The 14,348-nt window shown below is 62.7% G+C and overlaps 1 protein-coding gene across 1 annotated transcript; it reads right to left on the reverse strand.

The window, feature by feature from the left end:
* Nucleotides 1-8,240: 8,240 nt before the first annotated feature.
* TMEM161A (transmembrane protein 161A) lies at nucleotides 8,241-13,880 on the reverse strand. Its single transcript, XM_054396059.1, has 15 exons — nucleotides 13,804-13,880; nucleotides 13,474-13,705; nucleotides 12,829-12,919; nucleotides 12,146-12,231; nucleotides 11,591-11,694; nucleotides 11,425-11,505; nucleotides 11,096-11,193; nucleotides 10,832-10,988; nucleotides 10,405-10,556; nucleotides 10,255-10,315; nucleotides 9,980-10,123; nucleotides 9,647-9,760; nucleotides 9,286-9,460; nucleotides 9,079-9,175; nucleotides 8,241-8,503 (listed from the first exon to the last, which is right to left on the reverse strand). Exons 1-15 carry the CDS (start codon nucleotides 13,878-13,880, stop codon nucleotides 8,241-8,243), a joined length of 1,932 nt encoding a protein of 643 aa, XP_054252034.1.
* Between the last annotated feature and the right edge of the window lie 468 nt (nucleotides 13,881-14,348).

Consider the following 14,348-nt stretch of genomic DNA (forward strand, 5'->3'; position numbering starts at 1 on the left):
CCCACTTGCTGCTCCTTGTGTCCTCTCCTGGCACCTCCACCTCCTGCCCACTTGCTGCTCCTTGTGTCCTCTCCTGGCACCTCCACCTCCTGCCCACTTGCTGCTCCTTGTGTCCTCTCCTGGCACCTCCACCTCCTGCCCCTTGCTGCTCCTTGTGTCCTCTTCTGGCACCTCCACCTCATGCCCACTTGCTGCTCCTTGTGTCCTCTTCTGGCACCTCCACCTCCTGCCCACTTGCTGCTCCTTGTGTCCTCTCCTGGCACCTCCACCTCATGCCCCCTTGCTCTCCACATGGCTGCTTGCTGGGGGGGTGTCTTGGAGAGAGCTGCTGCAAGTCTCAGCGGGTGGTCAGTAAAGGAACTTGGAGCATGTGAGAGGTGGGACCTGAGCTGGCTTCTTGTGACCCCCTTGGCCCTGCGTGCCCTGTGCAGACCCCTGCCAGGTCCCTGGGAAGGTGGAGAGCTGCTGGTGGTTGGCAGGGCTGAGGTGGAAGGATCAGGGGCTGCCTCCTGAGGCATGAGGGCACTGGGTGGCATCGGTGCTCCCTGGGAGCTCTCCTAGAGCAGCTTCACAGCTGCTGTGCAGAGGCAGTGGTGCTCCTGTCAGCTTCCCTTTGCCTTCCTCCTGGAAGGACCCCAGCACCATCATCTTCACCTTCTGCTGTCTTTTAGACAAAAGCAACTGAGGCATGAAAGGAAACTTGGAGCAGAAGCACTGTGGCAACCCCAAGCAAGCCTGGTGCCAGTCCTGCGTGGGCAGGAGGAGCACACAGGGTGGACTCCTTCCCATGCCAGTTCCCCAGTGCCTACCTGGGCACTCAGGCTCTGTGGAGATCCAAGACATTCCCTATGGACCCTCCTTAGCTGCACTGGCCCAGAGGAGGAGGTGGTCTCCCTCCAGCCTTTCCTTTGCTTCTGGGTCTTGCTGCCTCCCCTTGTGCCCCTCCAGTGCCCTCTGCTGCAGGGTCCCCACTGCTTCCTGCCCCCCTGGTCTATGCACCTCTGAGCACAAACCTCTGAACTGCCTTCTGGCCAGCTGTGTCCTCACCAGCCCCAGGTGTGTGTGGCCCTCAGTGTGTGTCTGTTCTGACTGCTTCCCTTTGGAGCTGGAGTTCTATTTTATTGCAGTGAAGACACTTTGGTAATAGAATTAATGTTTCTATATTTGAAGATTTGTGCCAAGAGAAGGAAGTATATTTAATAAAAAAGTGCCAGCCACTTTGCAGGCTCTGGAGGCTGTCTGCTGCTCTGAGGAGAGGGACACTGAACAGGGGGGGCTGGGATGGGGGCCCTGACTGTGTGTGTCCTGTGCCAGGGAAGGGAAGGAGGAAGCAAAGGGGGAAAGGAAAGGGGGGGGGGGGGGGAAGGAAGGAAGGGGGAAGGAAAGTAAAGGGGAAGGGAGGGAGGGGGAAAGGGAAGGAAAGGGAGGGTGGGAGGGAGGAAAAAAACAAGGAAGAAAGGAGAGGAAGGGAAGGAAGGAGAGGGATGGAGGGGTGAAAGGAAGGAAGGAGAGGGAGGGAGGAAGGAAAGGAAGGAAGGAGAGGGAGGGAGGGAGGAAGGAAAGGAAGGAAGGAGAGGGAGGGAGGGAGGAAAGGAAGGAAGGAGAGGGAGGGAGGGAGGAAAGGAAGGAAGGAGAGGGAGGGAGGGAGGAAAGGAAGGAAGAGGGAGGGAGGGAGGAAAGGAAGGAAGGAGAGGGAGGGAGGGAGGAAAGGAAGGAAGGAGAGGGAGGGAGGGAGGAAAGGAAGGAAGGAGAGGGAGGGAGGGAGGGAGGAAAGGAAGGAAGGAGAGGGAGGGAGGGAGGAAGGAGGAAGGAAGGAGAGGGAGGGAGGGAGGAAGGAAAGGAAGGAAGGAGAGGGAGGGAGGGAGGAAGGAAAGGAAGGAAGGAGAGGGAGGGAGGGAGGAGGAAAGGAAGGAAGGAGAGGGAGGGAGGGAGGAAGGAAAGGAAGGAAGGAGAGGGAGGGAGGAAGGAAAGGAAGGAAGGAGAGGGAGGGAGGAAGGAAAGGAAGGAAGGAGAGGGAGGGAGGAAGGAAAGGAAGGAAGGAGAGGGAGGGAGGAAGGAAAGGAAGGAAGGAGAGGGAGGGAGGAAGGAAAGGAAGGAAGGAGAGGGAGGGAGGAGGAGGAAAGGAAGGAAGGAGAGAGGGAGGGAGGAAGGAAAGGAAGGAAGGAGAGGGAGGGAGGAAGGAAAGGAAGGAAGGAGAGGGAGGGAGGAAGGAAAGGAAGGAAGGAGAGGGAGGGAGGAAGGAAAGGAAGGAAGGAGAGGGAGGGAGGAAGGAAAGGAAGGAAGGAGAGGGAGGGAGGAAGGAAAGGAAGGAAGGAGAGGGAGGGAGGAAGGAAAGGAAGGAAGGAGAGGGAGGGAGGGAGGAAAGGAAGGAAGGAGAGGGAGGGAGGGAGGAAAGGAAGGAAGGAGAGGGAGGGAGGGAGGGAGGAAGGAAGGAAGGAGAGGGAGGGAGGGAGGAAGGAAAGGAAGGAAGGAGAGGGAGGGAGGGAGGAAGGAAAGGAAGGAAGGAGAGGGAGGGAGGGAGGAAGGAAAGGAAGGAAGGAGAGGGAGGGAGGGAGGAAGGAAAGGAAGGAAGGAGAGGGAGGGAGGGAGGAAGGAAAGGAAGGAAGGAGAGGGAGGGAGGAAGGAAAGGAAGGAAGGAGAGGGAGGGAGGAAGGAAAGGAAGGAAGGAGAGGGAGGGAGGAAGGAAAGGAAGGAAGGAGAGGGAGGGAGGAAGGAAAGGAAGGAGGAGAGGGAGGGAGGAAGGAAAGGAAGGAAGGAGAGGAGGGAGGGAAGGAAAGGAAGGAAGGAGAGGGAGGGAGGAAGGAAAGGAAGGAAGGAGAGGGAGGGAGGAAGGAGAGGAAGGAAGGAGAGGGAGGGAGGAAGGGAAGGAAGGAAGGAGAGGGAGGGAGGAAGGAGAGGAAGGAAGGAGAGGGAGGGAGGAGGAAGGAAGGAGGGAGAGGGAGGGAGGAAGGAAGGAAGGAAGGGGAGGGAGGGAGGAAGGAAAGGAAGGAAGGGAGGGAGGGAGGAAGGAAGGAAGGGAGGAGGAGGGAGGGAGGGAGGGAAGGAAAGGAGGAGGGAAGGAGGAGGGAGGGAGGGAGGAGGAAGGAAGGAAGGAGAGGGAGGGAGGAAGGAAAGGAGGAAGGAGAGGGAGGGAGGGAGGAAAGGAGGGAAGGAGAGGGAGGGAGGGAGGGAGGAAGGAGGGAAGGAGAGGGAGGGAGGGAGGGAGGAAGGAGAAGGAAGGAGAGGGAGGGAGGAAGGAAAGGAAGGAAGGAGAGGGAGGGAGGAGGAGGAAGGAGAGGGAGGGGGAAGGAAGGGAGAGGGAGGGAGGAAGGAGAGGAGGGAAGGGAGGAGGGGAGGGAGGGAAGGAGAGGAAGGAGGAGGGGAGGGAGGAAGGAAAGGAGGGAGGAGAGGGAGGGAGGGAAGGAAGGAGGGAGGAGAGGGAGGGAGGAAGGAGGAAGGAGGGAGGGAGGGAGGGGAAGGGAGGAAGGAGAGGGAGGGGAGGGAGGAAGGGGAGGAGAGGGAGGGAGGAAGGGAGGAGGGGAGGGAGGAGGAGAGGAGGGGAGGAGAGGGGAGGGAGGGAGGAAAGGAGGGAGGGAGAGGGAGGGAGGGGGAAAGGAGGAAGGAGAGGGAGGGAGGGGAGGAAGGAGGAAGGAGAGGGAGGGGAGGGAGGAGAGGAAGGAGAGGGAGGGAGGAGGGAAGGGAAGGAAGGAGAGGGAGGAAGGGAAGGAAGGAGAGGGAGGGAGGAAGGGAAGGAAGGAGAGGGAGGGAGGAAGGAAGGGAAGGAAGGAGAGGGAGGGAGGAAGGGAAGGAAGGAGAGGGAGGGAGGAAGGGAAGGAAGGAGAGGGAGGGAGGAAGGGAGGGAAGGAAGGAGAGGGAGGGAGGAAGGGAGGGAAGGAAGGAGAGGGAGGGAGGAAGGAAGGAAGGAAGGAGAGGGAGGGAGGAAGGGAAGGAAGGAAGGAGAGGGAGGGAGGAAAGGAAGGAAGGAGAGGGAGGGAGGAAGGGAAGGAAGGAGAGGGAGGGAGGAAGGAAGGGAAGGAAGGAAGGAGAGGGAGGGAGGAAGGAAGGAAGGAGAGGGAGGGAGGAAGGAAAGGAAGGAGAGGGAGGGAGGAAGGAAGGAGAGGGAGGGAGGAAAGAAAGGAAGGAAGGAGAGGGAGGGGGGAAGGAAAGGAAGGAAGAAAGGAGAGAGAGGGAGGGAGGGAGGGAGGGAGGAAGGAGAGGGAGGGAGAAAGGGAAGCAGCTCTGGAGCTGGTTTGTGCCACCAGAGATGCCTTTTCCAGCCTTAGTGATGCCAAGGCCACCATCAAGCCCAGCTGCCCACCATGTCCCTACCACTGCACCAAACTGGCCTCAACCCCTGTGACTGCCCCCAAGGAGGCCTCTGCTGTGCCAGTGCCCTGTGCCCTGTGCTGTTCCCAGAGCAGGACAGGGAGGGGGAGCAGTGGCAGCAGGTGGCACTGTCGGCTCAGCCATGGCCTGGTGGCTTCCCTCGACTTGGGGGTCCCCTGGCTGCTGCTCAGCCCTGCTCAGGACTTGTGGCTTTCAGCTGTGCTCCAGGTCCGGCGTGGAGGTGACACTGAGAGGCTCTGCCAGGTAGGAAAGGTCTCAGCAGGGAGGACAGGGCCAGGCCTCCCAGAGTCCCTCCCTGCAGCCTGCTGACGGTGGGGGCAGAGCTGGAGTCCTGGTTGCCCTTCAAGAGAAACAGATCCGGGGCTGAGACCTGCACTGGAGCCTGTAGCAGAGCTGAAGAGCAGCCCCTGGCCACCTCCCCTGGACCAGCTGCTGGCTGGGAGCATCCTGCCCTTGGGCTCTGTGGCTCCCTGTGTGCAGGGGAGCACCCATGGTTAGAGGTGTGCCAGCTGCTCCAGCTGTGGAGTGAAGGCAGTGAGGGCAGCAAGGGGGCATAATTCGGGGTGGAAGGACAGAGCTCACCACGGCACTCCCTGCCAGGGCATCAAGGAAGAGCTTCAGGAGCTGCCCCAACCTTCAGGCTGCTGCCAGGTGTGGCTTGGTGCCCACAGAGGCAGGTGTGGAGCTGCCATGCCAGAGCTGGGTCACAGCGAGGACTTTTGGTGCCAGTCTGACCCCTGGTGCCAGCAGCTCCTCTGCACCAACACAACTGAGAGCCCCAGGAGTGGCCCTTGGCAGAGCCCAGCCCTGTGCCCTCTTCTGAAAGCTACCAAAGAGTCCAAAGGGTTCGGGGTGGGGGCAGGAGGAAAGGGCTGGGTAGGGCTCTCTGATTTTATTTGATGTGGCCCAATTTCGGTGCCCGTGGAGCTGTCTCCTGCTCTTGGCTGGGCCATCAGTCATTGTCCCCGCCGGAGAGGGTCACGTCTGGGCAGATCTCAGGGGAGGAACTGTCTGCATGTCTGCATGCAGCACAACCCCAGGCCCTAGCAACCATCCCCCTGCCGCGGAGGCTTCCCTGCCCCTCAGCCCCCGCCCGCCGCCGCCGCATGCTTGAGGGACGTGAGATAAATGAGAGCCATCAGTGAGAGCCATCGATGAGAGGCAGCAGTGAGAGGCAGCAGTGAGAGGCAGCAAGGCAGGCGGAGCGCTGAGGGCTGCAGCAGGTCCCCCCGCGCAGCCTGCTTCTGGCAGGGCTGTGTGCTCCAGGGGGGCTGTGTGCTCCAGGGGGGCTGTGTGCTCCTGGGGGGGCTGTGTGCTCCAGGGGGCCTGTGTGCTCCTGGGGGGGCTGTGTGCTCCTGGGGGGCTGTGTGCTCCAGGGGGCTGTGTGCTCCTGGGGGGCTATGTGCTCCTGGGGGGCTGTGTGCTCCTGGGGGGGCTGTGTGCTCCTGGGGGGCTGTGTGCTCCTGGGGGGGCTGTGTGCTCCTGGGGGGCTATGTGCTCCTGGGGGGCTGTGTGCTCCTGGGGGGCTGTGTGCTCCTGGGGGGCTATGTGCTCCTGGGGGGCTATGTGCTCCTGGGGGGCTGTGTGCTCCTGGGGGGGCTATGTGCTCCTGGGGGGCTGTGTGCTCCTGGGGGGCTGTGTGCTCCTGGGGGGCTGTGTGCTCCTGGGGGGCTATGTGCTCCTGGGGGGCTGTGTGCTCCTGGGGGGCTGTGTGCTCCTGGGGGGGCTATGTGCTCCTGGGGGGCTGTGTGCTCCTGGGGGGGCTGTGTGCTCCTGGGGGGGCTGTGTGCTCCTGGGGGGGCTGTGTGCTCCTGGGGGGCGGTGCCTGGGGCTGTGCTCCTGGGGGGCTGTGTGCTCCTGGGGGGCTGTGTGCTCCTGGGGGGGCTGTGTGCTCCAGGGGGCCTGTGTGCTCCTGGGGGGCTGTGTGCTCCTGGGGGGGCTGTGTGCTCCTGGGGGGCTGTGTGCTCCTGGGGGGGCTGTGTGCTCCAGGGGGCCTGTGTGCTCCTGGGGAGCTGTGTGCTCCTGGGGGGCTGTGTGCTCCTGGGGGGGCTGTGTGCTCCAGGGGGCCTGTGTGCTCCTGGGGGGGCTGTGTGCTCCTGGGGGGGCTATGTGCTCCTGGGGGGCTGTGTGCTCCTGGGGGGGCTGTGTGCTCCAGGGGGCCTGTGTGCTCCTGGGGGGCTGTGTGCTCCAGGGGGCCTGTGTGCTCCTGGGGGGCTGTGTGCTCCTGGGGAGGCTGTGTGCTTCTGGCTGGACTGTGTCTTCCTGCCACGTTTCCACCCCCGGTGCCAGAGCTGCTGCAGCATCTTCCCAGAGCTCAGCCATACTCCGGGGGCTGGTGGCAGGAGGGTGGCTCCGGTCTCTGCTCGGTGGTGCCCAGGGGCAGGGCACAAACTGGCACAGAGAAGTTGCACCTGAACGGGAGGAGGAACTTCTGTACTCAAAGGCTGCTGGAGCCCTGGAGCAGGCTGCCCAGGGAGGTTGTGGAGTCTCCTTCTGTGCAGAGCTTCCAATCCCCCCCCCCAGCCATTGTGCTCCTGGGCAAGCTGCTGGGGGTGCCCTGCTGGAGCAGAAGGGGGTGGACTGGGTGAGGTCCCTTCAACCCCCACCACTCTGTGAGCCAAATCCCTTCTGGTCCTGTGCTGGTTAATGGTCCTGTGCTGGTCAGTGCTGCTGCCCTGGGTCCTGCCTTCCTCAGCTGATTGCAGGTCGAATTTTCCTAATTTATTTTCTTTTTGCCATTCTGTGTCCCCAGCTTGGACACTTGGGAAGCAGGAGAAGGAGGAGGAGGAGGAGGAAGAGGAGAAGGAGGAGGAGGAGGGTGTCTGGATTAGCTCTGTTAACACCAGCAAGGGGCTGCCTTATCTCAGCCCTTAGCAAGAGGGAATTAAAACCATTACAAGGCTATCAAATAGGATCAGAGCCCCTCTCCCTTTCTCTGAGCAGCCCAGACCTGCTAATCCTTTTTCATGCAGCTGGACCTGCACCCACCCTGCAGTGGGGGGAAGAGCTTGGCTGACATGGACAAGGGGTTGAGATGGACAAGGTCCCCTTGTCCCCTGCCTCCCACGGCCATGGCTGGGCTGAGCCTGGTAGCAACCTGGCAGTGACCCCTGAGGCAGGGCAGAGGGACAGCAGAGAGCTGGGCTGGGGTGAAGCTGAGGTCTCCTCGAGGGGGATGAGGTTGGGCTGCAGGCTTTGCTCAAGCACAGTTAGGCCAGAAGTGGCTTTGCTGCTCATCCTCCTCCCCATGGCAGCTGCCCTCACACCCTGGGACCCCCTCCCCAGCCCTGCTGGAAGGGCTTCATGGCCACAAAGTGCAATCAGCAGCAGCTCCTGCAGAGGCCAAACAGACTCTGGGTGATTTCTTTATTTCTAAAAGCCAACAACCAAGGCTGCTGGACCTGAGGCCTTCACACGAAGCAGAGGGATGACCCCAAGCAGCTCTGAGCCAGCTGGCCAGAGCAGTGACCCCACAAAAGCAGACTCTGGAGGCAGACACAGGGCAGAGCAAACCTCCAGCTCTCTGCTGGCAGGAGCTCCAGCCTGGCTGTGAGGTCTCCAGTACCCAAAGGTGATGCCAGGGCTGGCTGGAGCAGCAGTGCCCCAGGCTGGGTGAGAGCAGGCAGCAGCAAACCCATCTGTGGGGCTTTGGCTCCTCCATCACCTTGTGGGGCCAGGAAGAGGAAGAGGGTTTGGGGGGGGCGAGAGGCACGGTGGTGATCGGTGGCAGGAGCAGGGCGATGCCCACACTGGCCCAGGAGCCACAGAAGCCCTCATGCCCAGAGCTGGTGGCAGAAACGTCCCCATCTGTGTCCCACCAGCACATGCCAAGGGGCAAAGCAGCCAGGGCAGGAGCAAGGGGACCAGCAGCCGGGCACCCACTGTGCCCAGAGCCACATCCCAGCTCCCCCCAGTCAGGAGGCTGCCAGGTACTGGTGGAAGTAGAGGCCAAAGAGGCTGGTGACCACCTGGCAGGCAGCCACCCACCAGGTGAGGAAGGCAAAGAGTCCACGGAGGAAGAGGGGAGTGAAGATGGTGCCCAGGATGCCTGTGATCTGCTGCACTGCCACATGGACATCCTCCTGTTCCTGCCCCTGCCCTGGGGGATGCTGCAGTGACACTGCCACTGCTGGAGACACAGGAGGGGGCTCTGGGTACAGCCCCCATGAGTGCTGCCCTGTGGGACAGAGGGCACAGCAGGGGGGGGTCAGCCACCATGCTGCAGCTCCCTCCCCATGCTGCAGCAGTGCTGGGGGCTGGGTCCCAGCAGGCTCAGTGCCTCTGCTGGCTTCACACCAACTGCAAACCATATCCAGAGAGCCCCTGGGGACACCCTTGAACCATAGAACCAGGGAATGGGTTGGGTTGGAAGGGACCTCAAAGCTCATCCAAGCTCCAGCCCCCTGCCATGGGCAGGGACACCTCCCACCAGGCCAAGGCCTCATCCAGCCTGGCCAGACAGGAGTCATCCACAGCCTCCCTGGGCACCTGTGCCAGTATTTCCCCACCCTCACGGCCAAGAATTTCTTCCTCCTCTCCAGTCTCAGTCTCCCCTCTCCCAACTCAAAGCCATTGTCCTCATCCTGGCATTCCCAGCCCTTGTCACAAGTCCCTCCCCAGCTCTCCTGGAGCCCCTTCAGGTACTGTAAGGCAGCTCTAAGGTCTTCCTGCAGCCTTCTCTTCCCCAGGCTGCTGCTGCTGCCTCGCAGGTGCCACCCTGCCCCTCCTGAGCCCCATCTGCCAGCTCCTCACCCAGTGTCTTGAGCAGCAGGGTGCAGTGCAGGGTGAGGACGATGGGGCCCAGGTACTGCAGGCTGACCACGGTGACGTAACAGTAGATCCTGGTGACCTGTGGGCACCTGGGGGTCAGCAGGAGCCTGCTGGCCGCTGGCCAAAGCTCTGCTGCCAGCCCAGCTGCTGCCAGCCCAGCTGCTGCCAGCCCAGCTGCTGCAGCCAAACCTTGCGCTGGATCTCCAGGGCAGGGATCCTGCCTGCTTCCCTCCTCATCTGCTGCACCCAGCGCTGGGCCAGGCCCAGGTAGGCCTGCAGGTGCCAGCGGGTGCCAGCCAGGCGCAGCAGGCACAGCCCCACGATGGCCCAGAGCCGAGCGGTGTTGTAGGCTGAGTCCGACATGCTGGGCAGAGAGGGACTGTCAGAACCCCCCCACCAGAACCCCCCTGTGCCTCACGGGGTGTCTGATGGGAGAGGAGGTGCTGCTGGTGAGGATGGGCAGCTGCTGGTGTTGGGAGAGGGAGTGGTGCAGCCCTGCCTCAGTTTCCCCTTGGAGCCAGGGTGCTGGGGCAGGGAGCTGGCTACTTACATCTGCACTGTCTGCTTGCCCATGGGTGCATGGAGGAGGAAGTCCCTGGAGAGAGGCTTGATCCACATCACCACCACCAGCACGGGCGCCAGGAAGCTCAGGTGGAGCAGGACCCTGCAGCAGAGCTGTCAGAGACCCCCCTGCAGGCTGCTCCCCCCAGCTCCCCCCATGCCTTCACAGGCTGAGGCTGACCCTCACCCACGTCCCTTCCACCTTCTCCCATCACCCAACCTCCTCAGCACCCTGCAGCCAGAGAGCCAAGGCAGGTCCTGGCCCCCGAGATGCCAGCACCGACCCCCTGGCCTCCTTGCCCACACTCAGAGTTCACCCAACTGGATCAGAGGCTTGTCAGCTGCCAGCTGCAGGGCATCCAGGTGGGTCTGTGCCAGGCGCAGCCCTGGGAAGGTCAGGCAGGCACCCAGGAAGGAGCAGAGGGCCACCAGCCCCAGCTTGAAGGCCAACTTGGCCAGGGGCAACCTGTGAAGAGAGAGAAGGTTGTGTGCTGGGGACAGGCCAGCCCCATCCCCAGGGAGCCCTGGAGGGGTTCCCACCCCAGACCTCCCAAAACCCTCCCCCCCAGTTTCCTCCCTGCCCAGCCCCCAGCTCACATCCACTCCCAGCCCTGCTGCTTCAGCATCTTCTCCAGGTTGCTGCTGACGCCAGCCAGCCCTGCAGGGAGCGATCCCTCTGTGAGTGAGGTGCCCACAGCCCCCAGGGGCCACTTGCCCACCCACCTCTCCCCACCCTGCCTCACCCACCGGGCTCCAGGCCAAACTCCAGGTAGTCCTCATGGATGACCAGGGCCACCATGGCGAGGAGGAGGAAGAAGAAGGCGAAGGTGAGGCAGACGGAGCGCTCGCCCCCCTCCTCCGAGCGGAAGTAGTGGCACATCAGCATGAAGAAGACCTTGCTGAGGGCAAGGGGCTCCTGTCAAGGAAACTGGAGGCTTTGGGACACCCCTCAACACCAGTGGGACCCCCCCTGCCCTGGCCCATTAGCATCCACATGGTGAGGCCACTGCCACCTTCTCCTTGGGAAAGTTCTCATCAGGCACCCCTGGAGCTCGTGGCTGAGGGATTCTTAACTCCCCAACTCTGAGTCTTTCCAACTCAACTGGGGGAAAAAAACAAGGATGGGAGATTCCTCCTCCTGCCCATCACACCCTGGGAGTCAGCAGAAGGATACATGGAGAAGACAACTGTCAGCAGGCACCAGAGCACTCCGATGTTGGTCTCCTTCTGGGCGTCCACCAAGCAGTAGTAGCCCTCGGTGAAGATGTAGACAGCAGTGGAGTAGACAGCAAAATCCACAAACCATTGGTAGTCCAGGAAGTAGCGCAGCACTGGGGGCACAGGGGCCATGGCACCACACTCTGGGCACCTGTGGGGCACAGCCAAGGGTCCCAGGGTGGTGCTGGGTCCTGTGTGCAGAGGGTGCATGAGGGGGTACCAAGAGCATCCATGGCGGTGATGGGGCTGGTGTCCAGCTGCAGGTCGATGTCCCTGGGCACGGACAGGGGTTTGTCATCTGTCACACCATTCACCCTCCTGCAAGGGAAAGCCAGGCTGGGGGTGGCAGGAAAAGAGCTGCCTTGGCCCCTGCGTCCCACGGTGCCTAAAGCTCCTTGCGTGGGGGCACGTCCCAGGCTTGGGGCTCCTCAGCACCAGCCCCAAGGCTGTCACTGCCACACTCCCCAAAGCACACCAGGGTGACCTCCATTAGCACCAGACCCAAGCCCTGACGATGGTCTGGAGGTCCTCCTGCCCACCAGAGCTGACCTGTCCCGCTTGCTCTTGGGACGCTGCTTCCCTGCCAGGGTGCAGAGCTCCTCGTCCGAGGGGTGCTTGTAGCGGTGCAGGCTGGAAGAGAGCCCTGGGGTGTCAGCAGTGCCAGGCGTCCCCAGTGCCCCCCACGGGCACAAGAGGGGAGGGACCAGCCCCGTACCTGCCGTTGCAGAGCAGCCAGCGAGCGAAGGAGCAGTGCGGGGCCATCCTCTGCATCAGGCTGGCCGCCAGCAGGCTCACCACCACCTGCACCCCCATCACCGCCTGCGCAGGGACACCCTCAGGGGGCACCCAACCACTCCGAGGCAGGGAGACCCCCCGGCCCCTCCACCGTTCTGCAACACTGGGGCCGTCTGCTACTCGCCCCCAGCCCCTGTCACTGCCATGGGACAGCTCGGGAAGGATTCTCCAAGGTGTGCAACCTCCTGGGACATGCTGGGCATGAACCCTCCGGGCATGCACACACCCCGCCCCGGAACACCCCAGGCATGGACCCCTTGGGACATCCTAGACATGCAACCCCCGGACAAGCACCCTCGGCATGGACCCGCGGCCATGCACCCTCCTGGGCACGCACCCGCCCGGGACATGCAGCCTCCGGATATGGCCGCCCCTTAGGACCCCTCGGGCATGGAGCCCCCGGACTGGGACACTCCGGGCGTGAACCACCCCCGAGAGGGGACCCCCCGGACATGCACCCCCGGCCCGCACGCACCATGCTAGGGTCAGCGCAAAGGCGGCCGCAGGAAGCAGGCTGCCCGCCGCCGCCGCCCCGCCTTCGCCAATCCTGGACCGTTCTTGCTTAGATTGACAGGATGATCAACCAATAGCAAGGAGGCAGTGGGTGGGGGCGGGTGCTCCGCAGCGGCCGGTTCCGCAGGCGCTGCCTCCTGGGAGCTGCGGTCCGGCCAGGCGCTGGGGTTGGAAGTTCGAGTCCCAGTGGCGGCCTCAGGGCTGTGCGGAGGTGATTGTATGATCCTATATTCATTGGGAGGGTGGCGAGACCCTGGCCCAGGTTGCTCACAGAGGTGGGAGATGCCCTGTCCCTGGAACCATTCCAGGTCAGGTTGTTTGGCGCTCTGAGCAACCTGCTCTAGTTGGGGATGTTCCTGCCGACTGCGGGGGTGTTGGACTGGATGAGCTTTGAAGGTCCCTTCCATCCCAAACCAGTCTGGAATCTTGTGAGTCAATGATTTTTCCCCTGTTGCTGCCGAGCTGCATCTCCCTGTGAGCACTGAAGGAGCTGAAGCTGGACGAGACCAGGGCAGATCCCACTGAGTGGGTAAAGAGCTTCAGGGTCCACCAGGTGCCAGCATCACGAGGGGGATCTGCAGGCACCTAGGCTGAGCTCGGAGTCATTTATTGCTGTGACAGCCCTGCCCTGCAAGGAGCACCCACTCGCCTTGCTGGGGTGCTCCAGGGGTGCTGGTAGGTGGCCCTGGTCCCGGCAGGGCGCTGGTGGCCCCGAGGGGTTGCCATGGATATCGATCTCCCAGGCGACAGGATGGCTTCCCACTAGATGTCGCTTTTGCCCGCGCCCCGAGCATCCACGGGGGTTGGGGTACCCAGACTTGAGGGGTACCACATCCCCCTCCCCACCCCAGGTACCCCTAGGGCAGCCTGAGGGTGCAGCTCCCCTTATGCCCCTCACGCCGGCCTTGACCAGCAGCCCCTCAGCCAACAGTGGGGGAGGACTCAGGGAGTCTGATGCCAAGAAATCCCTTAGCTCCCCAAAAGTGGCCCAGTCCTGGCTGCTCCCCGGCTAGGAGACAATTCTGCTTTCCTGGTCGGGCACTGCCCTGGTGTATGTGTCCCCCACCAGTGTCCCCCAGCCCTTGCACTGGTAGGCAGCATCGGCTGCAGGGTCTGCACAAACTGGTGGCTCTGGAACGAATGCACAGCCCCAGGACCCTCACAGCCCCCACAGCGTCAGCTTTCAGACGCAAAAAAAGGAGGGAAAAAGATGGATGCTTAGTGCCCCCCCCCCCCCTAGCCCGGCTGCCCTCCTCCAGGACACAAAAGCCCTTTGAGGGCTGATTTTACACCGCGGCTGCCGAGCGCCCGAATTAGCATCAGCATCAGCAGCTTCTGCAGCCGGCGCTGTCGCTGCTGCAAAGTCAGGGAGTTAAGGATACGTCCTAGTCCCGCACCCAGGGAGGGGGTGCCAGGCCCAGCGTGGTCACCATACTCCCCGTGGGGACCCTTCCTTGAAGGGCTGCTGCTTGGCAGCCACTCAGTGCCCACCGAGGCGGAGCCGATGCCCGGACAACCAGCCCTTCAAGGCGGAGAGGAACCCTATGGGCAGCATGGCGCAGGGATAGATTCGGGGTCTTCCCCACCTCTGGGTGATGCTGGGGGGTGGGCAGCTGGCACTCTGGGAGCCGGGCTGTGTCCGTGCCCCCCCTGAGAAGTTTCCCATTTCGCACAAAGGCGGCGGCGGCGGCGAGCATTGTCCGGGCTGCATCGCATTACCCAGGGCTGCCGGAGCAATCCCTTGTATTTCACCCTCCATTGAGCAGCTGCCTGTATATATTTTCTGTGTTGCACTTTTAGCATGACAAAAGGAGAGGGCCTGTGAACTCCTTGCTCTTCAGACCTCTCCGACATGTCCCCTGAGCGGAGCCCCCCTCGGTTAGCATAACAAACTGCCACGTTCCCTCCGACCTGCTCCAGCTCCCCCCTCCCCACCACCCCCGGCCCCCTTCCCCCGGGGTAATTTAATGTAGAGCTCAATATTTGGGCGTCTGGGTCGCTGGCGGTGGCTGGCGAGCGTGTGCTCGGAGGGGTTTGGAGGCTGGGGGGTTTCGGTGGGGAATGTCCTCTGGATGCCTGCTCAGGTCCCCACGTCACCCACCCTGCGCTGAACCGGTTGCCAGAGGCTGTGGTGGGACCTCGCAGCCCTCCCTGGGGAGGGGACT

Source organism: Indicator indicator, chromosome 36 (assembly GCF_027791375.1).
Source record: "Indicator indicator isolate 239-I01 chromosome 36, UM_Iind_1.1, whole genome shotgun sequence".
Taxonomy (NCBI): Eukaryota; Metazoa; Chordata; class Aves; order Piciformes; family Indicatoridae; genus Indicator; species Indicator indicator.